The sequence below is a fragment of the Ylistrum balloti genome, unplaced genomic scaffold (genome assembly GCF_031769215.1).
Source record: "Ylistrum balloti isolate Yb309-2 unplaced genomic scaffold, AGI_CSIRO_Ybal_v1 Utg370190, whole genome shotgun sequence".
NCBI lineage: Eukaryota > Metazoa > Mollusca > Bivalvia > Pectinida > Pectinidae > Ylistrum > Ylistrum balloti.
Window position 1 is genome coordinate 578,030 of NW_026782170.1, and position 26,232 is coordinate 604,261.

At 33.2% G+C, this 26,232-nt stretch overlaps 1 protein-coding gene across 1 annotated transcript; it reads left to right on the plus strand.

Annotated features, from left to right (window-relative positions):
* The first annotated feature begins 1,308 nt into the window (after positions 1-1,308).
* Positions 1,309-24,570, plus strand: LOC132551266 (sodium- and chloride-dependent glycine transporter 2-like). The gene is made up of 13 exons (XM_060215390.1): positions 1,309-1,516; positions 14,482-14,613; positions 14,717-14,999; positions 15,331-15,463; positions 19,001-19,135; positions 20,221-20,324; positions 20,767-20,891; positions 21,132-21,244; positions 21,703-21,831; positions 22,457-22,556; positions 23,229-23,329; positions 23,598-23,768; positions 24,013-24,570. Exons 1-13 carry the CDS (start codon positions 1,309-1,311, stop codon positions 24,163-24,165), a joined length of 1,887 nt encoding a protein of 628 aa, XP_060071373.1. The 3' UTR covers positions 24,166-24,570.
* Positions 24,571-26,232: the final 1,662 nt, after the last annotated feature.

Here is a 26,232-nt window from a genome sequence, read left to right on the forward strand (position 1 = left end):
GTTGTTTTCGATTACATCAGAAAACCAATTAAATCCAGTCGACCTTGAAAATTATTTTTGTGGAAAACTTTTCCGCGTAAAAATTTCCACACCTGATATAAATAACCATGCATTTGAATTGCTGTTCTTTGGTGTAGAGGGAATTATAGACGCTTACTATTCATTCTGGAAACCATGCACGTTACTTCAGTTATTGGCTTTTAAACTAAAACAAATATCTAAAGTTGTGGTCAGATGATTTCTATATCCCAATGAACAATCTGACAGTCTTTTTCAGTGAATACATACACCATATGATCTTCATTCTGGTCAACTTCTCATCTGGTGATTTCAACGAAAGCATTTTATATAGGAAACGTTTAGCAACATAGACAACGCTAAAAAGTGTAAAAATAGATAAAAAAAAAACACGTTTCCTATAATCTTTATATAAGATTTTAAATTGAGTTCTTAAGGTTCATCAGTAAAACTACTCGGGGATAGCAGTAAAATAAAAAATCATAAAAAGTTTTTATTATCAGCTTTTCTTTCTAAAAGTGTGTTAAATTTTAACCAAATAGTTTTATTGATACTTTAGTGCAGAAGGGGCATCAATCATATTTGTTCTATTATGTGCGGACGTAATAAAGGTAAAGGTATCTTTTTCTGTTACGTAATATTCATGTATATACCTGGATGTCTTTTCTGTAGCTACGTACACTTTTAGTGAAATGCTGTAGTATTTGGTAAATGTCCCCCGACACAAATTAATTACACAACATATTGAATCATTGTCCAAATTATATAGACCCTAGTAAAGTAAAGGGACCGTGTGATTCTTCCACAATAGAGTAAAATATTTAGGTCAAGCATATTATGTCACGTTGAAATGAGAAAGGTCGTGCTAATTGGCTGTTTCTTCAATACCGCTGTAAGTTGTTTAACAAATTCTGTTAACATAACTCTGCGTGATGTTTGTCATATCGTCCTGGCTTTACAACGGTACGTAAGGGATACAAGACCTAAACAACTGTACGTCCAGTGATGAAGGACAACTATTCGTCTAATGATACATGTCATGTGCAACTGTACGATTAATGATATAATTTTTTATCAAAACTTATTTTTAAACGCAGTGATCAGCGCGGTATGTACTCGTCAGATATTTGATTACTCTGTACAGAATATTGAAATTACTCAAGCGCAACTGGAGATATACCTCAGGCTACCAATAATAAACCTGCCTTATCGAGGTTTACATTCACCCAAGCATCCGCTCGTTATTCCTGTGGCACAAGACGTAAGAGACGGGGAAGCATTCAGTTATAAATGGATCACAAATTGCCAGAAAGTGTGAAGTTAGAAGTGGAGAAGTATGATTCTGGATCAACTTGTAGCTCGGACACATCAGGAAACACTGATAATGAAAGGGAGCACTGGTCCGGGAAGTTGGATTCTTTACTGTCCTTTCTGGGATATGCTGTTGGACTTGGAAATCTTTGGAGATTTCCATACCTTTGTATGAGGAACGGTGGAGGTAAGAACGAGATTAGCTTCATCTTAAAAAAGCCTTGGGTAGTAAGTAAAGGAACTAATACCGTATATTTCGACTTTTATTGAGATCAATATGGCTCAGAATTGACAAGAAAAAACGAATGCATCAAATCACTGAACTGATCAGTTTTGAAAGGCGGCGGTAATTTTCCATGGAAAGCGCAGTGACGCGGCTCGGTTGCTATGTGTTGTAAACCTCTGCACTGACAACCATTTGCTCCTGGCTGAAGAATGAAGTTTATCCAATCGTTCACTATTAAGTAATGGAGTATTGTTATGTCGATATGTCATTATCAAGAAAAACTGACGAGTTTGCCAGTTTAGACAGAATTTTTTTCTCACGATGCCGGCTTATCATATAGAATCAGTTTATTAATTGAATAATCTTGCCTACGACGTTGAATGACTATACCGTGGGTTTTAACAAATGTTTGGTGGAACGGGGCTATGCTTATCACGTACATAAAATCTACATTACGTGGCCGTACTCAGTAACGCAGCAAGCAACCAGTGCAGCTGTTTTTAATAACGTTTAAATTTCCTGTCCGAGTGAGTGGAAAAGTTTCAGTTAAGAGTTGTTAAGGTAACTTGTTCAAATTATATCGAGGGTAATAACATTACCGTCAACGGTTTTCACTTAGCGCCGCTCCACATTTTTAAAGCTTCCTGCCGCAAAAAAAAATATTAAGAACATTTATTTGTAACCAGTTGGTTGTCTCCCTTTTCATTTGTTATTGTGGTTTATATCACCTTGTGGTCGGCATTGCGAGATGTTTTCAAAATCTGAGCCGTCGCCTTCTTGAAATTTTCGTAGTATATATGTATTATAATTCTTTTATTGGAAATCAATGAAACTGAATTGTAGTATGTTAATAGTCTCTAGTTCACGCCTCGGCTCTGCTTCTCTAACTGTAGTCCCAAAAATTAATACATCCTGTGTTAGTGTTATTGGGGAAAACAACAAATATGACAGTCATAATTTTTTTAATCCACATTGACAGATGGTACCCATTTGCGCCTATGTACGTGCACATTCCTGGTGGTTCCTGGTGGAATTTACACTCTCAAATCTTTGTTGTAACTTTCCATGTTTTCTTTCATTTGAATAGTGGCGTGGTGATATATATATATATATATATATATCTGACGTTCTTTTGAAAACATTTATTAATATGAGCATTTAGCACTATGATCCATGATTTTGTCAGTATTTCCATTCCAGATCACAAGACAATACGATAGGACTTTTTTTCACGCAATGTAGGTTATCATTTTCAAATCTAAAATTTAACAAACACGTTAATGCTATTAGATGATATCTGAAATGTAACATTACTGTTATAATCCTGTTTAAAATCTGTATGTTATACAGCTGACTATCAAAGGATTTTAAATCATGTACATATTTCATGTATACTGTCAGAATGTATATGTGTCCGTATGTGTGTATATGTATTTACAGATTTGTTTAAATAATGTCGCTTCCTAGACTTAAACAATTATTCAACATCATTTTTTGAAAAAGTACAGCCGAAACTCGTTATTTCGAAGTTCAAGGGGCCGTGGAAAATATTTCGACTTATCCGTATTTCGACTCAAACAAAGTATATAAATAAGGTTGAAGATATCAGTTTCCTGGCGTTGATTACAGTTGAACGAAGCAGGGCTATGATAGCACGCAAACAACGTAGTTTAATCTAATATTTGAAATGGAAGTAAATAAACAAATGAATTTATCCTATTTTTTCCTTTGATTGTTTATTCATCCAAACAACAAAACAGGTAATGACAACTCCAATCAAATGCAACGTCGTTCCGTGTTCAACCTTTAATTAGATAGCTAAATTAGTAGTTACTCGACTGTGAGCAAGTGTTTTGTGTACGATTGACCGATACGCCATAATTAGCCATGTGATACGCACGGGTGATTTTCTACTCTTTGGATGTATTGATTGACTTTGTCAGAAGACGTGACGATGTTTTGACAAAAATGAATTTCGAAACAACGAATGACTTTTCCCGTGCTTCACATAGAAGGGACTGAAAAATCGTTCGACTCAACCGAAATTTCGACTCAATGAATTTCGAGTCATCTGAACTAAAAATACAAAGATATAGAAGGGAAAAAATCGGGGCTTGAAAATTATTTCGGCTCAAACGGAATTTCGACTCAAGACAACAAGTTTCAACTGTATTGAGAAAGCAATAGAGCCTAGATATGTAAAGGAGACGTGTCCAACCCGTTGAACAGACACCAATTCATTATAATTGTGCGATCATGTTTCACATATAATGCAATGTACAATCATAGTCCAGCTTACACAAACAAAAAAAACAAAACAAAACGAAACGCAGAATGTTTGTTAGTTAATACGGTAGGTGAAAGGCTGTGGTTGTTGTGGGAACCTATATACTGAACCTGTCACTTACTACTATTTATTTCTAATGCCCTTTCTCGAAATTGTCGACAATAGTAACGTGACTAAAAATTGCTTCCTCCAGGAAACTAGAAGGGTGAGCGGGAGGACCAAAACTGCTTAAAAACGCATACAATATATTGCATTGTTAAATTATTGCAATGATGCAAAATTCTCATTATCATTACCTTATTATACAATTAATCATGAACAGAAAAATGATATAATTACGAAAATAATAATACTAACCCACTGCTGAGGAACCAGAGAAAGTTCAATTTTGAAGAAAAAAAAGTAAAATCCTAAGTTTCAAGTTTGCGTGACTAAGCTTATTTATTGTAAAGGTAATACCAGCGTCAGTAGGTTCTAAATATTTTTCACCCTGTCTCACCCTTTGTAATAGGACTTGTCGTGTACGATAAGATACGGGAAATATTATATGGGTTAATAGAATTGATAGGAAAAATACAAGCAAATCTCAGGTAACAATCCAGGTGCAGAAAAAAGTGACATTTCTATCCTTAATATGAAGCAGGATATAAGTGACTTGCTATCGTTTCCAGAAACAACACCTTCCGATTGTCTAAAATACGGTTGGCATTCAGAGGCCACCCAAAGCGGAATATGCCCTGTCTTTAACATCAGTCCTGACAACATTGTGTCAAAATTATGTAGGTAATATTGATTTTGTGCTGTATGTTGTCAAAATTTATCTTGCCCTGATCTATTGCAAGAAGTAGGGCTACATATTTGGCATGCGTGTTTCTTGTGACAAGACCTATCCGGTGATACCAAAATTATTGACCATGTGACCTAAACCATGACCTTTGACCTACATTTGAAAAATTGCAACATCGGCCACAACTATTGAACTTAAACTGTTAAAATTATTACCACAATGAAGACATAAGTGTTTCACAAAGTGTGCATGCAATTACAGCATGCCATACACAGTACAGATTTAATGTCACACTTCAGAATTTTGTTGTATCCGGGGACAAAGTGTTTTATAAACACATCTTGTTATGTTCTGTTTGCACAACAAACATTGTGGATGTGCAAATTCATCATTGGCAAAAACTAACAATGCTGACTCCAATTTGGCGGGAACAATTGTCATACACAAGACGTAAGCAAATATAGTTCCACAATATAGCATCATTTATTTGAATTATTTACTATCTAAATTTACATTTTTTTCCTTTTATCATTATACTTATATTCATTAAACATATTTAATTTAATAAAGGTTTATTAAATGTTAGAACTTTGAAGAAAAAAATCACTGCGCATTGACATTAATTGCGTAAGAGTGTTACAGTGATGCGGCTACTTTGAAGGGGAAGATCACGGTTACCAATAATGTATTAATACGTGTAAGGTTTACCGAAGTGCAAACGTCAATTTCGTTGGTAGGTTTATATAGAGGATACACACCGGAAATGTAAATATTTGTTAAATATATATAAATTCAATAATTCTTTACTAATATTTGCAGTATGCACATCTATTCAATAATGTATATGTGACCTGTTTTCCTCTTTTGAAAAGAAACCCTTAAATTCTCAAATCCGGGAGTTTGATGTAATACGACAATCGACGAGACGGACATGAGTGATGTAAATGTGGACAGAGGTAATGCTACTAGTTACTTGTTTGTAATTTCGTCCTGTTGTTTTGTGGGACTCGGGATGTCGGTTAATGTCTTTTTGTGTTGCATGGTATAGGAGTGACATCTCAATTAATTTCCTCTGATCAAGTGTTGTAAATCTCCCCGCTTTGGTGGAATGTTATATTACAATTCAATGATGGAAATCGTCCTTCAAACCAAACTTTAAAAGTCTATACACGATATTTACAAAAGTGTAAATTTCAAAAGGATATCATGTGTAAAGCTATTAAAAAACACCCGAAGAAAGAAATTCTCATTTACTACAACACTGATGCATGAGCTCTGCTGTATTGTACAACTATGCACAGATCAAACAATTGCAATCTGAACGTGGACTTGAACATGAAGACATCACAGTTACAGCTGTCATAAAAACCCCATCATGTACTCCATAGCTGTCTAGGACACGTTGAATGATATTTTTTATATTGTAGAATATCAATTCAATAATTTTATTTAGATACAAATGGAATTATCATACTTCATTTTGAAGTTTTTTTTATTATCACCATGTGATTATAGAAAGCACATAAATTAATTCACCGCCATTGCCCTCGTTCAACTACATGTGAACAAAACCAATTATCATAATGCATTGTTTCTAAAAATGAAATGTGCATGCCACAAACTTGGATATCGAATATGATACGTGTTGACGCCACGAATAGAGCGATGGTTAAACAATTGTCTATAGGTACATTGCAAATATGTGAGATACCTCGAGATACATGATCACAATGTCACTTGCCTCTTTTTTTTTCACGGTGCAGCTCAACTATCTCACCACCTAAACCTCATGATTGCTGCCTGGAACTACAAACAGGAAATGTCTTAATCAGGAGAAAATGCTATATTTGAGCTTTTTTATGAGCACTAATTTATCATAAGTTGTTGCAAATTTTTTAAATGGCTTTGTATGTTATAAGCAGAGGATAGTCATTCACAGATGGTTCATATTGATGTCAATGTGTTATGTTAATTATCATACACAGAAGGTAGATATTGATGTCCATGTGTTATGTTAATTATCATACACAGAGGGTAGATATTGATGTCCATGTGTTATGTTAATTATCATACACAGAAGGTAGATATTGATGTCCATGTGTTATGTTAATTATCATACACAGAGGGTAGATATTGATGTCAATGTGTTTTGTTAAATATCATACACAGAGGGTAGATATTGATGTCAATGTGTTATGTTAATTATCATACACAGAAGGTAGATATTGATGTCAATGTGTTGTGTTAATTATCATACACAGAAGGTAGATATTGATGTCCATGTGTTATGTTAATTATCATACACAGAGGGTAGATATTGATGTCAATGTGTTTTGTTAAATATCATACACAGAGGGTAGATATTGATGTCAATGTGTTATGTTAATTATCATACACAGAAGGTAGATATTGATGTCAATGTGTTGTGTTAATTATCATAAACAGAAGGTAGATATTGATGTCAATGTGTTATGTTAATTATCGTACACAACAGATTGATGTCAATGTGTTATGTTAATTATCATACACAGAAGGAAGATATTGATGTCAATGTGTTATGTTAATTATCATAAACAGAAGGTAGATATTGATGTCAATGTGTTATGTTAATTATCGTACACAACAGATTGATGTCAATGTGTTATGTTAATTATCATAAACAGAAGGTAGATATTGATGTCAATGTGTTTTGTTAATTATCATAAACAGAAGGTAGATATTGATGTCAATGTGTTATGTTAATTATCATAAACAGAAGGTAGATATTGATGTCAATGTGTTATGTTAATTATCATAAACAGAAGGTAGATATTGATGTCAATGTGTTATGTTAATTATCGTACACAACAGATTGATGTCAATGTGTTATGTTAATTATCATAAACAGAAGGTAGATATTGATGTCAATGTGTTATGTTAATTATCATAAACAGAAGGTAGATATTGATGTCAATGTGTTATGTTAATTATCGTACACAACAGATTGATGTCAATGTGTTATGTTAATTATCATAAACAGAAGGTAGATATTGATGTCAATGTGTTATGTTAATTATCATAAACAGAAGGTAGATATTGATGTCAATGTGTTATGTTAATTATCATACACCGAAGTTAGATATTGATGTCTATGTGTTATGTTAATTATCATACACCGAATGTAGATATTGATGTCCATGTGTTGTGTTAATTATCATACACCGAATGTAGATATTGATGTCCATGTGTTGTGTTAATTATCATACACCGAAGTTAGATATTGATGTCTATGTGTTATGTTAATTATCATAAACAGAAGGTAGATATTGATGTCAATGTGTTATGTTAATTATCATACACCGAAGTTAGATATTGATGTCTATGTGTTATGTTAATTATCATACACCGAATGTAGATATTGATGTCAATGTGTTATGTTAATTATCGTACACAACAGATTGATGTCCATGTGTTGTGTTAATTATCATACACCGAAGGTAGATATTGATGTCTATGTGTTGTGTTAATTATCATACACCGAATGTAGATATTGATGTCCATGTGTTGTGTTAATTATCATACACCGAAGGTAGATATTGATGTCTATGTGTTGTGTTAATTATCATACACCGAATGTAGATATTGATGTCCATGTGTTGTGTTAATTATCATACACAGAGGGTAGATATTGATGTCAATGTGTTATGTTAATTATCATACACAGAAGGTAGATATTGATATCCATGTGTTATGTTAATTATCATATACAGAAGGTAGATATTGATGTCCCTGTGTTGTGTTAATTATCATACACCGAAGGTAGATATTGATGTCCATGTGTTATGTTAAATATCATACACAGAGGGTAGATATTGATGTCCATGTGTTATGTTAATTATCATACACAGAAGGTAGATATTGATGTCAATGTGTTATGTTAATTATCATACACAGAAGGTAGATATTGATGTCCATGTGTTATGTTAATTATCATACACAGAGGGTAGATATTGATGTCAATGTGTTTTGTTAAATATCATACACAGAGGGTAGATATTGATGTCAATGTGTTATGTTAATTATCATACACAGAAGGTAGATATTGATGTCAATGTGTTGTGTTAATTATCATAAACAGAAGGTAGATATTGATGTCAATGTGTTATGTTAATTATCGTACACAACAGATTGATGTCAATGTGTTATGTTAATTATCATACACAGAAGGAAGATATTGATGTCAATGTGTTATGTTAATTATCATAAACAGAAGGTAGATATTGATGTCAATGTGTTATGTTAATTATCGTACACAACAGATTGATGTCAATGTGTTATGTTAATTATCATAAACAGAAGGTAGATATTGATGTCAATGTGTTTTGTTAATTATCATAAACAGAAGGTAGATATTGATGTCAATGTGTTATGTTAATTATCATAAACAGAAGGTAGATATTGATGTCAATGTGTTATGTTAATTATCATAAACAGAAGGTAGATATTGATGTCAATGTGTTATGTTAATTATCGTACACAACAGATTGATGTCAATGTGTTATGTTAATTATCATAAACAGAAGGTAGATATTGATGTCAATGTGTTATGTTAATTATCATAAACAGAAGGTAGATATTGATGTCAATGTGTTATGTTAATTATCATACACCGAAGTTAGATATTGATGTCTATGTGTTATGTTAATTATCATACACAGAAGGTAGATATTGATGTCCATGTGTTGTGTTAATTATCATACACCGAAGGTAGATATTGATGTCTATGTGTTGTGTTAATTATCATACACCGAATGTAGATATTGATGTCCATGTGTTGTGTTAATTATCATACACCGAAGGTAGATATTGATGTCTATGTGTTATGTTAATTATCGTACACAACAGATTGATGTCAATGTGTTATGTTAATTATCATAAACAGAAGGTAGATATTGATGTCAATGTGTTATGTTAATTATCATAAACAGAAGGTAGATATTGATGTCAATGTGTTATGTTAATTATCATACACCGAAGTTAGATATTGATGTCTATGTGTTGTGTTAATTATCATACACCGAATGTAGATATTGATGTCCATGTGTTGTGTTAATTATCATACACCGAAGGTAGATATTGATGTCTATGTGTTGTGTTAATTATCATACACCGAATGTAGATATTGATGTCCATGTGTTGTGTTAATTATCATACACCGAAGTTAGATATTGATGTCTATGTGTTATGTTAATTATCATAAACAGAAGGTAGATATTGATGTCAATGTGTTATGTTAATTATCATACACCGAAGTTAGATATTGATGTCTATGTGTTATGTTAATTATCATACACCGAATGTAGATATTGATGTCAATGTGTTATGTTAATTATCGTACACAACAGATTGATGTCCATGTGTTGTGTTAATTATCATACACCGAAGGTAGATATTGATGTCTATGTGTTGTGTTAATTATCATACACCGAATGTAGATATTGATGTCCATGTGTTGTGTTAATTATCATACACCGAAGGTAGATATTGATGTCTATGTGTTGTGTTAATTATCATACACCGAATGTAGATATTGATGTCCATGTGTTGTGTTAATTATCATACACCGAAGGTAGATATTGATGTCTATGTGTTGTGTTAATTATCATACACCGAATGTAGATATTGATGTCCATGTGTTATGTTAATTATCATATACAGAAGGTAGATATTGATGTCCCTGTGTTGTGTTAATTATCATACACCGAAGGTAGATATTGATGTCCATGTGTTATGTTAATTATCATATACAGAAGGTAGATATTGATGTCCTTGTGTTGTGTTAATTATCATACACCGAAGGTAGATATTGATGTCCATGTGTTATGTTAATTATCATATACAGAAGGTAGATATTGATGTCCATGTGTTGTGTTAATTATCATACACAGAGGGTAGATATTGATGTCTATGTGTTATGTTAATTATCATACACCGAAGGTTGATATTGATGTCCATGTGTTGTGTTAATTATCATACACCGAAGGTAGATATTGATGTCAATGTGTTATGTTAATTATCATACACAGAGGGTAGATATTGATGTCTATGTGTTATGTTAATTATCATACACAGAAGGTAGATATTGATGTCAATGTGTTATGTTAATTATCGTACACAACAGATTGATGTCAATGTGTTGTGTTAATTATCATAAACAGAAGGTAGATATTGATGTCAATGTGTTATGTTAATTATCATAAACAGAAGGTAGATATTGATGTCAATGTGTTATGTTAATTATCATACACCGAAGTTAGATATTGATGTCTATGTGTTATGTTAATTATCATACACCGAATGTAGATATTGATGTCCATGTGTTGTGTTAATTATCATACACCGAATGTAGATATTGATGTCCATGTGTTGTGTTAATTATCATACACCGAAGTTAGATATTGATGTCAATGTGTTATGTTAATTATCATAAACAGAAGGTAGATATTGATGTCAATGTATTATGTTAATTATCATACACCGAAGGTAGATATTGATGTCTATGTGTTATGTTAATTATCATACACCGAAGTTAGATATTGATGTCAATGTGTTATGTTAATTATCGTACACAACAGATTGATGTCCATGTGTTGTGTTAATTATCATACACCGAAGGTAGATATTGATGTCTATGTGTTGTGTTAATTATCATACACCGAATGTAGATATTGATGTCCATGTGTTGTGTTAATTATCATACACCGAAGGTAGATATTGATGTCTATGTGTTGTGTTAATTATCATACACCGAAGGTAGATATTGATGTCCATGTGTTGTGTTAATTATCATACACCGAAGGTAGATATTGATGTCTATGTGTTGTGTTAATTATCATACACCGAATGTAGATATTGATATCCATGTGTTATGTTAATTATCATATACAGAAGGTAGATATTGATGTCCCTGTGTTGTGTTAATTATCATACACCGAAGGTAGATATTGATGTCCATGTGTTATGTTAAATATCATACACAGAGGGTAGATATTGATGTCAATGTGTTATGTTAATTATCATACACAGAAGGTAGATATTGATGTCAATGTGTTGTGTTAATTATCATACACAGAAGGTAGATATTGATGTCAATGTGTTATGTTAATTATCATACACAGAGGGTAGATATTGATGTCAATGTGTTATGTTAAATATCATACACAGAGGGTAGATATTGATGTCAATGTGTTATGTTAATTATCATACACAGAAGGTAGATATTGATGTCAATGTGTTGTGTTAATTATCATAAACAGAAGGTAGATATTGATGTCAATGTGTTATGTTAATTATCGTACACAACAGATTGATGTCAATGTGTTATGTTAATTATCATACACAGAAGGAAGATATTGATGTCAATGTGTTATGTTAATTATCATAAACAGAAGGTAGATATTGATGTCAATGTGTTATGTTAATTATCGTACACAACAGATTGATGTCAATGTGTTATGTTAATTATCATAAACAGAAGGTAGATATTGATGTCAATGTGTTTTGTTAATTATCATAAACAGAAGGTAGATATTGATGTCAATGTGTTATGTTAATTATCATAAACAGAAGGTAGATATTGATGTCAATGTGTTATGTTAATTATCATAAACAGAAGGTAGATATTGATGTCAATGTGTTATGTTAATTATCGTACACAACAGATTGATGTCAATGTGTTATGTTAATTATCATAAACAGAAGGTAGATATTGATGTCAATGTGTTATGTTAATTATATCATAAACAGTTAATTATCATACACCGAAGTTAGATATTGATGTCTATGTGTTATGTTAATTATCATACACCGAATGTAGATATTGATGTCCATGTGTTGTGTTAATTATCATACACCGAAGGTAGATATTGATGTCTATGTGTTGTGTTAATTATCATACACCGAATGTAGATATTGATGTCCATGTGTTGTGTTAATTATCATACACCGAAGGTAGATATTGATGTCTATGTGTTATGTTAATTATCGTACACAACAGATTGATGTCAATGTGTTATGTTAATTATCATAAACAGAAGGTAGATATTGATGTCAATGTGTTATGTTAATTATCATAAACAGAAGGTAGATATTGATGTCAATGTGTTATGTTAATTATCATACACCGAAGTTAGATATTGATGTCTATGTGTTGTGTTAATTATCATACACCGAATGTAGATATTGATGTCCATGTGTTGTGTTAATTATCATACACCGAAGGTAGATATTGATGTCTATGTGTTGTGTTAATTATCATACACCGAATGTAGATATTGATGTCCATGTGTTGTGTTAATTATCATACACCGAAGTTAGATATTGATGTCTATGTGTTATGTTAATTATCATAAACAGAAGGTAGATATTGATGTCAATGTGTTATGTTAATTATCATACACCGAAGTTAGATATTGATGTCTATGTGTTATGTTAATTATCATACACCGAATGTAGATATTGATGTCAATGTGTTATGTTAATTATCGTACACAACAGATTGATGTCCATGTGTTGTGTTAATTATCATACACCGAAGGTAGATATTGATGTCTATGTGTTGTGTTAATTATCATACACCGAATGTAGATATTGATGTCCATGTGTTGTGTTAATTATCATACACCGAAGGTAGATATTGATGTCTATGTGTTGTGTTAATTATCATACACCGAATGTAGATATTGATGTCCATGTGTTGTGTTAATTATCATACACCGAAGGTAGATATTGATGTCTATGTGTTGTGATGTCTATGTGTGTGTTATGTTAATTATCATACACAGAAGGTAGATATTGATGTCCATGTGTTGTGTTAATTATCATACACCGAAGGTAGATATTGATGTCCATGTGTTATGTTAATTATCATATACAGAAGGTAGATATTGATGTCCTTGTGTTGTGTTAATTATCATACACCGAAGGTAGATATTGATGTCCATGTGTTATGTTAATTATCATACACAGAAGGTAGATATTGATGTCCATGTGTTGTGTTAATTATCATACACCGAAGGTAGATATTGATGTCCATGTGTTGTGTTAATTATCATACACCGAAGGTAGATATTGATGTCCATGTGTTATGTTAATTATCATACACAGAGGGTAGATATTGATGTCTATGTGTTATGTTAATTATCATACACAGAAGGTAGATATTGATGTCCATGTGTTGTGTTAATTTTCATACACAGAAGAACCCCATCATGTACTCCATAGCTGTCTAGGACACGTTGAATGATATTTTTTATATTGTAGAATATCAATTCGGTAATCATATGAGAATATATTCATATTTACTGTTACCATGGTAATTGATTCTTCGCAATTCTCATTATCATGGTACATCAGTTAGTGATATGACGTTATGAATGACTCCCGCGTAACGTAAATTAGATTATCTGCTATCGCTCAATTTATAATGAAATGAAATTCGTTTGAAATATGGTCTTTATCCCAATCTTTGTTAAACTTTTGAGATTTTTTTTTACGAAAAGATTATAAACGTTGGAATTTTGTGTTTAGCAATTGATATATGAATATATGTGAAATATTCTGAAAATTGGTAATATAAATTCTATAGGTTAGACCACAAAGGTGACATCTGTACTGGAAATTGATTTGCTTTTTGACACCCTCTTGTTTAGACGCCTCTATAGGAATACTCGATATATATTTAGACCATACACAACCTGTCGATCGTATTAACCATGATATACTCAGTATTTACTATTTATTTCAATCAGATCGGGACGATTTAAGTTATTATAACGTTTATCTTTGTTTAATATATACTCGACTGTGTTTCAGGGGCATTTCTCATCCCGTTTCTTATATTTCTGGTGTTATGTGGACTGCCGTTGTACTTCCTGGAACTCAGCCTCGGACAGTTTACTGGAAAGAGTGCAAGTCACGCCTGGGAAGTGTGTCCTATCTTTAAAGGTAAACATCACACAATAACTTTGAGTTGTGTATATTAAGAGGTATGTGAGTTTTGTAATTTGGGGTGTTTCATATCCATATTACTATTTCTTTTGTCCGATAGGTGTGGGAGTTGGAATGGTGATTGCCATAGGGATAATAGGTTTGTACTACAACGTCATCATCGCCTGGACATTGTTCTATATCGGTAACAGCTTCATCAGTCCTCTCCCTTGGAGCACATGTTCAAATGATTGGAACACCGACACGTGCGGCGTTCGGATTGGTAACAACACCGACACGAACAGCTCATTCATTCTAAGTGTAACTGGTTTAGATCTCCATAACAGCACCAATGATGTCTCACCAACATTTAAGGGACTTACATCAGAAGAGGAATTTTGGCAGTAAGTATAAAAATTATTTGCATAAAAAACATCCCATTTTATATTTTATGCAGTTTTGCGTCAGATGAAAAATACAATGGAAACTTGCCTAATCAATAATACAGAAAATAAATTTCCTCGATCTGGTACATTCGTGTTTCAATAAAATTAATAAAAAAAACCCAATGTCTTGTTTGATATATACCATTCTATCGTAAGTTATACGATAGAGGATTTTTGATTTATTGAGACTGACGAGTGTATTCTTGGAATTCTCCCATTAAATAACAGTAAATAATAGTTTTGATAGGATCCGAGTGTTTATTGAATACTAGAATGTGTGCTTTTGAAGGTATAAAGTGTTAAATATGTCCTCTGGTCTGGAAGTCATCGGCCGGATCCCATGGCACTTGGCAGTGTGTTTCTTCGCTGCGTGGATACTCGTCTACCTATGCCTGATTAAAGGTGTAAAGTCGATAGGAAAGGTACCCAGAAATAACGGTGTAGTTGTGATCATGTATTATCTGTAACTGACAAACGAACAGTCATTCCATAATTACAAAGTTATGAAAGAGAAATATGATGCATTCTTATTTTTTATTTAGATACAAATGGAATTATCATAGTTCATTTTGAAGTTTTTTTTATTATCACCATGTGATGATAGAAAGCACATAAATTAATTCATCGCCATTGCCCTCATTCAACTACATGTGAACAAAACCAATTATCATAATGCATTGTTTTGAAAATCAGCCATGCATGCATTTTCTAAAAATGAAATGTGCATTCCACAATCTTTGATATCGAATATGATACGTGTTGACGCCACGAATAGAGCGATGATTAAACAATTGTCTATAGGTACATTGCAAATATGTGAGATACCTCGAGATACATGATCACAATGTCACTTGCCTCTTTTTTTCCACGGTGCAGCTCAACTATCTCACCACCTAAACCTCATGATTGCTGCCTGGAACTACAAACATGTAAACAGGAAATGTCTTAATCAGGAGAAAATGCTATATTTGAGCTTTTTATGAGCACTAATTTATCATAAGTTGTTGCAAATTTTTTAAATGGCTTTGTATGTTATAAGCAGAGGATAGTCATTCACAGATGGTTCATATTGATGTCAATGTGTTATGTTAATTATCATACACAGAAGGTAGATATTGATGTCAATGTGTTGTGTTAATTATCATACACAGAAGGTAGATATTGATGTCCATGTGTTGTGTTAATTATCATACACAGAGGGTAGATATTGATGTCAATGTGTTATGTTAATTATCATACACAGAAGGTAGATATTGATGTCCATGTGTTGTGTTAATTATCATACACAGAAGGTAGATATTGATGTCCATGTGTTATGTTAATTATCATACACCGAAGGTTGAGATTGATGTCAATGTGTTATGTTAATTATCATACACAGAAGGTAGATATTGATGTCAATGTGTTATGTTAATTATCATACACAGAAGGTAGATATTGATGTCAATGTGTTATGTTAATTATCATACACAGAAGGTAGATATTGATGTCAATGTGTTGTGTTAATTATCATAAATAGAAGGTAGATATTGATGTCAATGTGTTATGTTAATTATCGTACACAACAGATTGATGTCAATGTGTTATGTTAATTATCATACACAGAAGGTAGATATTGATGTCAATGTGTTATGTTAATTATCATACACAACAGATTGATATTGATGTCCATGTGTTATGTTAATTATCATACACAGAAGGTAGATATTGATGTCAATGTGTTATGTTAATTATCATACACAGAAGGTAGATATTGATGTCAATGTGTTGTGTTAATTATCATATACAGAAGGTAGATATTGATGTCCATGTGTTATGTTAATTATCATACACAGAAGGTAGATATTGATGTCAATGTGTTATGTTAATTATCATACACAGAAGGTAGATATTGATGTCAATGTGTTATGTTAATTATCATACACAACAGATTGATGTCAATGTGTTATGTTAATTATCATAAACAGAAGGTAGATACTGATGTCTATGTGTTATGTTAATTATCATACACAGAAGGTAGATATTGATGTCCATGTGTTATGTTAATTATCATACACCGAAGGTTGATATTGATATCCATGTGTTATGTTAATTATCAAATACAGAAGGTAGATACTGATGTCCATGTGTTATGTTAATCATCATACACAGATGGTTGAAATCGATGTCCATGTGTTATGTTAATTATCATACACAGATGGTTGAAATCGATGTCAATGTGTAGTCTTATTTATCATACACCGAAGGTAGATATTGATGTCAGTATGGTAGGTAAATTATCATACACAGAAGGTTCATAATGATGCCAATGTGTTGTTTTATAAATTACATACAACTAGCAGATAACACGTTTTCAAACAGGACAGATATCCATGTCAATCAAAGATTTTTATAGATGAATGAACAAACTAGTCATTTCACCAGTAGATGTGACATTACCTGTGGTAATGAAAATTTGTGTTTGATTTGCATTATTTCGACCAAGTAGCCGTTTATTCCATTGACAACCTTAGTCAATCTAATCTTGTGTACTTAACATATTAGGTACCCATATTTTGCCAAGTAATAAGTTTATGTATCGCAACAGAGTGTGAACAGCTTTTCACTACTTTCATAAACGAGTTTCACGTGTCATGTTTCCCGGGTATATTCTTACACTTACAACAGTGTATAGGTGAGTATGCTGCTTTACATGATACCAGATATGACTTGACAAAAAAACCATCAACATCTTTATCTACTTTTGTGACAGGTCGAATGAAAAGTACTAATAAGGCAAAAGTATAAGGGAGTCATATAAACATGATAAAAAGTCATACGAACGAACTCAATTGAATCTTCTGCAAACACGATATTTGTGTTCAGTCATTTCACCTCCATCAACACGGAAAACTTATTCAAGCCCATTTTGGATTAACTTTCCATCCGTGCATTAGAATATTTTCATCTTTCTAGACATGTTAGGACATATGATGTCACAATATAAACAATATATTTTTGAATGGCGGTCACAATCTTATGGACCCAACCTTGACTGATATATAATGTATGATATTAAGTTTGTTCTTAATTGTTTATGTCTTATCTAAAAATGTAGATTATAAATGTGAGTGATGATCGTGAGTTTATCAAAACTGTAACGTCACAATCATAGTGATTCTGATCGCTGGGTGATGAGTTTAATTTATTGACACAACACCACTTTTTCTGTCAACATGCTTTCCAAGTTTAACGTTGAATACGTGTAATTGTTACATGTATACTATTGTGCGCTTTTTCACATACATACCTAAATTCCGAGTAGACATTCTGATAAATAGCAATGTGAGATATTAGGTACATGTATCCTAAATTGTTTCTAATGATAGGAGTGGTAACAATGAATATATGTAACATATAGATATTTGAATATGTAAAAAGGCATTAGTTGCAATACCTCTATTATAGATGGAAAGGGGATATCAGGCTTACTAGACTAACGCAGTTATGATTAAGTCTAACAGAAACTCTAGTTATTCTGTAAGAGGTAGTATTAAGCCAGTGTCACAAAGTTTCTTCCAGGATATTTGTATAGTAGTAAAAGCGATGCTAGTGCAGCAACGCTTAGTATTTTATGGGTCCCTACAAAGACTAATGATTGGATTACCGACACTTTCTCGAAAGCAGAATCAATTAGCAAAAAAAAATTTCCAGAGAAACTTACATAAATGCCTAACAATTCTTATAGATGTCAAACAACTGTGTCACGATTTGTCCAGATGAAAAATTTCCCTATGCTGCTCTACATTAGTATGATGTCCAACCCTGATGCACAAGGGTGTCCAATTAAATATGAATGTCCGATGCCGTAAAAGTCTTTGACGTTATGATAAGGGTTTGTGTCGGCGTGATCAACATGGACGACACTATTTTAGAATGTGTGTGATTTGGAGTTAGCTTGTTTTGATTTTGTTGTCTAGGTGGTATACGTAACTGCTACACTCCCGTACATACTGTTGACTGTTATCCTTGTCCGAGGGTTGACCTTGCCTGGTGCTGTCGATGGTGTTTTGTTCTATCTCACTCCAGACTTCTCCAGACTGACCGACATGCAGGTAAAACCTCAAGGCCGCATCTTTAAACTTTCGTGATGAATGATACATATAAAACTTTAACATTTTCATGGAGTGATGTGAACACATAATTAACACAGTTCTGGCGTAAATATGTAACAGCATAATTAACCAACTTTCATACATGATACCAGACATGCTTTTGGTATTCGCTTCGACTTCCTTTCAGTTATTATCGAAGAACTAGATAACATTTCTCGTGATATTCTCGTCGTTTTATCAAATTCAATGATTAAAGTTCTTTACCAATCATGGTTAGTTCATGAAAGAAAAAATGTGTAAGAGATTGTGTGAGTATAGAAGAATAGTGCAGTTTGAAAGATGGTTGAATTTTTCGTTTGATGGCTGTAAATGTGTATGATATTGTGTTAATCTGGGGTTTTGTTTAAGTGGCCTTCCATTTGATGTATGAGAGCTTAATGGAAGTTGGTTGGTGTGAAGATTGTGTCATGCCATTGTTTTGGGTGGGTGTAAATGCAGGTGCTTATCGTGTGTCAGGCGACGGGCAGAGTCAAGGAGACGAAAAACCTTCATCATCATTATCATCATCGTGTGTCAGGTAGTGAGTAGACACTAGGCACCAATCGTGTTGTCACCTCTCCCACCTTTCCACTGCTTCCCAGGTTGGGAATATGTAATCTATTTGGGCATATTGTAAATAATGGAGCATAGGTTTTGCACGTAGGTTACTTGTGGGTGGATCGTCGAGTTATTAATTAGGTATGTAGGGTTTCTGTGTTACAGACTGCTTAGTGAATGGGCGTGAAAGTGATTGTTCGTTGTTATCTTTTTTTGTTTATTCAATTAAATATTCATTAAATATATTGTATCATAGGGTGTTGTTAAGTTACCGATTCACAAATTGTAGACCTGAAGAACGGATGTCGAATAAATCTGTTACATAATTCACAGGTCACCACAGACAGTAGATACTCATCTTTATATATGTGTTTTCGAATCTCAATCATATTACTTATCATTATTGATAACAGGCTTTGAGACAAATAAGAAACGTTTTAATTCTGTAATTTATCAAAATTATGATTATTTGAGATATTTCTTTCCAGGTATGGATTGAGGCCGCGTTGCAGGTATTCTACTCACTAGGTCCAGCATGGGGCCCCATGATCACCATGGCAAGCTACAACAAGTTCAATAATAACTGTTACAGGTAAATCATATGATTCTGGAAATAATCCGCGAAGGAGTGATGTAAACAAACAGACAACGCTGAACAACTCCAGATAATATATCATTTGCACTACTGTAATTTTAGCTCTTGTGGATGGGAAATAGATCAGCAGACACAAATGTATGGTTCTGAAGCATTTTTTATCATATGACATTAAATGATTTTGGTTGAAAATAAATAGAACAAGAGTTAAATGAGTATGTTATGTACAGTGACTAAATTTTACCTTTCTGTACAAAATCGTATTTCTGATATATATATATATATATTGAGCACTTGTGTTTGATGTATTCGGAAACCGATTTTTTTTAAAGTAGTAACTTCATTCCAGCCATGAGCGTCAGTCTGCCTTGATATACATGACTGTTAGACAGATGTTTAGATAATCGTAACGGAATGAATGTCGTTTTCATTCACGCAGAGACGCCATTGTACTTACCTTCATGAGCGAGGGGACGAGTATTTACGCCGGGCTGGTGGTGTTCTCTGTGCTGGGATTCATGGCAAACAAAGCCAGTCTACCTATATCTGAAATCGCTAAATCAGGTACACATAGCTATAGAATCTTGAATGTGGTAACGCGCATTGAATTACAAATGCGTCTGACTCGGAACGTATCAACCGTACCGAAAGATTTTCTTCATTGTGAGGACAAATGTTCATAGATCTATGTTTCTGGTACATAACATATCTTTTTAATTGTAACCAAAAGTTTAAAAAGTGAAACATTTGTTATTATTAGATAAAGAAAATCTGCTACGAACATTCTGTTTTAATTTTTCATAGGTCCCGGTCTGGGGTTCATAGCCTATCCAGAGGCACTAGCCCAGCTTCCGTTTCCAAATTTATGGGCAGCCCTGTTCTTCATCATGCTACTGACGGTTGGACTAGACAGTCAGGTACATTGCTTTTCTATAGGAATTAAAGCGTGATGTCGTTATAATTAGAAATTAGATTTCTCAACCAATAACAGCTAACCTTGATAAAGAACAGTATTATGGTTTATTAATCACTTGTTATAAAGATTTTTATTCATATTCTTTCTTTAAAATTGGTTTAGTTTCATTTACACTCTAATGACGTTGAAATTATCGTTAATGATGCTCGTCAGATGGCAGAATAATGAAAATTACGAAATTTATTGAATGATGGGACTAGTGAACCTCCCCACCTGCATTTTGACCGTTGTCTTTTTAAAATTATGCCAACATCATTGATGAGCCCTAGAATGAAACAGCTGTCGGATGCAGTATGATTCCTTATTTGGCGCTGAAGTATAGAAAATTCTAAATTTGTATTGAAATGTGCTATTCACTTGTGTTGAATCTCTGTTTAATATTATTTCCTCTTTTTGCAGTTCGTCCATATAGAGGCTGTGTGTACGGCCTTTACAGACACCTTCCCAGCACTGAGGAGAAAGAGAATGATCTTCACGGCTATTTTGTGTGCTTTGTGGTGTTTATTCGGCCTTCTGATCTGTACTCAGGTAGTGACAAAGTATTGTATTTCATATGCTTTTTTTGTGTTTGATCGTTTTTGATATTTTCGTGTTACCACTTTTTTCCACATTAAGGATGCAACTCTATAAGGACCCAAAAGAAATATATGTGAAGTTACCATATACTGACCTTGTATCATGTCAGTCGATGTTTTAGATATAAATACTAATACATCACCGTTTCTTCGTGGCTAATTCAGACGGCATTTTCACGTGTATCATTAATGTATCAAAAAAGACATGACAACTAAATGTTAACTAAATATGAATTTAGTTTAGTAGTGGATATTCTGTAGTGATTGCTATGTGCCAATATGTACCAGAATCCAGACGTTAAGTTTATAGTAAAACAAACAAGGTCGTTGACTGTTCGTATATATTGTATCTATTAAATCAATATTGAATAATAATATTCACTTCATAACCATAACAGAACAAAAAATATTAACCTTTACCCGAACCTGAATGGTGGGTAAAATTATTGATTTTCTGCTGTTCGGAGATTTTGGCATTGTCTACTCTATCATGTATGTGTATACGCAGAAATGTTGAATGTGAAATCAAGTGTGTACTGAATTTCTATCATTTGACCATGTGGGGTTTTTTGAGACAGGGAGGGATATACATCTTCCAAATGGTGGACTGGTACGTAGCTTCCATATCGCTGCCCCTGTTTGGTTTACTGGAAGCTGTTGTCATAGGATGGTTCTATGGTATGTACACAGCGACACGGAGATAAGTATCATGAAGTATATAAAGAGCGCATAGAAATATTGACAGCTTTAATTTACAATCAGCGGTGCATCACCAATATCATTCTAAAAAAAAATGAGACCAGTTTCACGAATCTCAGTGAAAATGTCACATAATCAGTGTTGTAAATTTTACAGGCAACACGCTTTTCCTCTCATTACTTAATGTAAGTGTATTGTCACTATTGGAATATTTTATTGAAATTTGTGCAATATGTCATGTTAGATTTATAATTTGAAAGGTTCCAAAAGGTTTTATTTAATATCTCGGGCTACAGTCTGGGGTGCTCACTATTCTATCTCCTTAGCTATGGGAGAACTTTACGTTCGGTTATCAAGGTCATTTATATTCCTTGTTGGAGAATATTGTAGAAAATATGGACAGACTCATTACAAATTGGTGAACTTCATTTTAAATAGGTCTCAGTCGTGTTAATAGCTCTTTAGCTGAATATAAATCTTTGTTCTCATTTATTCAAACCTTCAACTATATAATCTTACATTGACAAAAGTAGGCACGCATCTGAATTTGTATGAAGATGAACAGTTATAATAAATTATATTATATTGGTTACCATGCGTTCTGTGCCTTCTAAACATTAACAAACGTTTGGTATTTCTTACTGTACCTAGGAGCAGAGAACTTTTCCCGTGATATCAGGCTGATGTTGAACAGAGGCGTACCCGTATTCATGAGAGTGTGCTGGTGTTTCGTTACCCCTGCAGTTCTTTTGGTAAGTGTGACTGGTTCACAGATCATTAGGGATTAACGTCATCGTGTCTATATTGAACATTTACGGTCGATAATACAATGAATGCATTTGTAAAAAAATTTAAACAAAAACTTGGGAATCAACAAATTTGTGATTTTGCTTCCAGGTATGTTACCGTTGGTAACGAAACATGTTTACAGATGACATCAGTAGTTTGTTTGTAGAAACTGTAACATACTTAACCCTAAATATACTTTAACTATATATTATATAACTTGTGTTCTGGCAGTTCCTCCTGTTGTTTACCTTGTCCACCTACAAACCACCAACATACGGGGACTACGTATACCCCGGATATACATCAATTATCGGTTTCATCCTGGCAATGATACCCATCATCCCACTTCCGGTTTGTGCTCTGATGACGATTCGTGGAACACCGGGACAAACATTGATGGAGGTAGATCATACACCACAAATATGTATTCATCTTCATTATTTTGTGTTTCTATAAGGAAACATTCCTTACGTTTTCTTTAACAATTGTTATGTGTCAGTGCACATGTATTCTAATCGCATGAAATTTTTTTGATATGGTACTTTTATACAATATCACTCAAAACATATTCTGTCATGTCGTAACACGTATGTTTGAAAACGAAGATTTTTAGGTATATTTTTTCACATTTATATTTCACTTTCAGAAACTTGTGACGTCATTTAAACCGTCTCCTAACTGGAAACCGGTATCACAAGCGCATGCTAAGAGATACAGTGACATTGGAAACAACAATGAAAGTACTTTTATTGGGGTCATAAAAAGGAACATCCTGGGGGACAACATTTACTCACAATGACGACCCCGCCAGTACACAAGTTAAATTAACTTTTAATGCATATTGTATATGCGATTTGTATATATACATTAACCATTGATGTATCATGCAGTATCTGCACGAGATCGCTGAATAATGTTTCACACTGTAACGATGATGTTAAATAGAGGCACACCAACGACTCGACAAGCTATGTAACAGTTATCTCCCTTGTGTACGATTCTCTGTGGGTTTACTTAGATCTCATTCCCCCTGTAATGACATTTGCGCTAATGTCATGTTAAAACTGTCAACGTCTGTACTAAGTAATAGGACCTAGTACAAAGTAACAATGAGTATGCCTAACAGAGTATGGTACGATTAGTTACGTTAAAGAATGAGAAGAATATCTTTTTATATCTACAACATCCGCATTGGAATCGGATAAGCATCACTTGTTCGGTGACTAGCGGTCAAAGTTTGTTACAGTTATTTTTCTACTCTGTGTACATTTCTCATCGTATATTTGATAACCTACGTACACTTTCTTTGATATTGAAACGTATTACTATAATCGTATATTCTGTTTTTCCTAATATTTTTTAAATATATACCTCCATGGACAGTAATGAAAGTAGTCCTTGTAATTTTACCTATTCCACGGTATACAGAGATTGGCCAGTTTATATATATCATTTCAAAAGGTAAAATTCTAGACCAACGTTTAAAAGATTCTGAGAATATTTTTTTATAGAAAATGTTGTAACAAATAGAATGCTAATCAACTAGTAATAACAAAATATTTGAAATAGTATAATGAATAAATATGCATATCTATTATTAGTTTGTTATTTATTATTGTGATACTTCACCAAGATAATCTTGTAAACATTGTAATGATTTTGTCGATTCCAATAAATCTGGAGTCAATTTTGATCGTGTGATTTTCGACACCAACAAATATGTCAATTAGCCGAGAATAAACAAAGATATGACCGAAAGTAATACATGATGATATCAAAAAAACACCGACATGCAACAGTGATTTGTGTGACGATGCATATCACTAGTAACTATACAAAGAAAGATAAGCAGACAAAAACTTATTTGAAGAAATGTTTTATATCTTATTACTACAGCGATCGAAAATTTATTTTTGAATTATCGAAAATGTGATCCATTGGTGAAAAAGTTTCAAAACAACCTCAACTTTTTCCGTGGTTAGAGACAACGCTCCATCGCATCAGTTGTGGTGACCTGCTGTAGATGTCCATTAGAAAAGGTTAACAACAATAGATGATTCAAGCTATCTATTCCGATACTTTTTATTGGTAAATTGACGGCCCCTAATTGTGAAGTATGTCAGATTTTATCAGCGGACATGACCGTTTTTACAGAGTTTTCTACTACTTCAATCAATTGGTCGCCACTTAGACTTATGTGGCGGTGAAAAGAGACACATGACAGTCGGAAGCTGGATTCACTGTAACCAGGTAAATCATATTTCGGTTGGTGTATATATATATTTGATATACAGTACATGCGACAGGTGTACCTTATTGATATTGGGTACAACTTTTTATAACTGTCAATTAGAGTGTCTTCATTCTTCATCTCAGTCGACTATTTTCTGTTTTTAAGTACGTGTAGAATCTTTATTCATGAACTCCTACATTTTTTCGTTTCACTATGAATAGTGGTTACTTCTTTTATCCTAGTTTAGTTTGTCCATAACAATGGTTGTTCTGTCCTTCTCTGTTAAATCTCTCGGTACTTTTTCATTCTCTCTCATCCATATTATATTTAGGTACCTCGATTTTTTCCTCCAAACCATTTCTGATCTTGTTTGTTCTGTGTCTACCTGTGGAAGTAATTGTGAAACTTCCATCTCTATGTCAACAACAGCTTCTTTCACTGGTACTTGTTGGAGTATGATGGTAAAGTGTTGGTCCTCAGCAATAACCTTCCTCTGTTCGGCTATCAACTACTACTTGGTATTGATAACCCAAATGTTTATTTGAGAGTCATATTAATCTCACTGATACGTCTTTCCTTTTTTTAAACCGCTAAAAATAGTTTCTGATAATATAATAGCAAATAGAGAAAGCT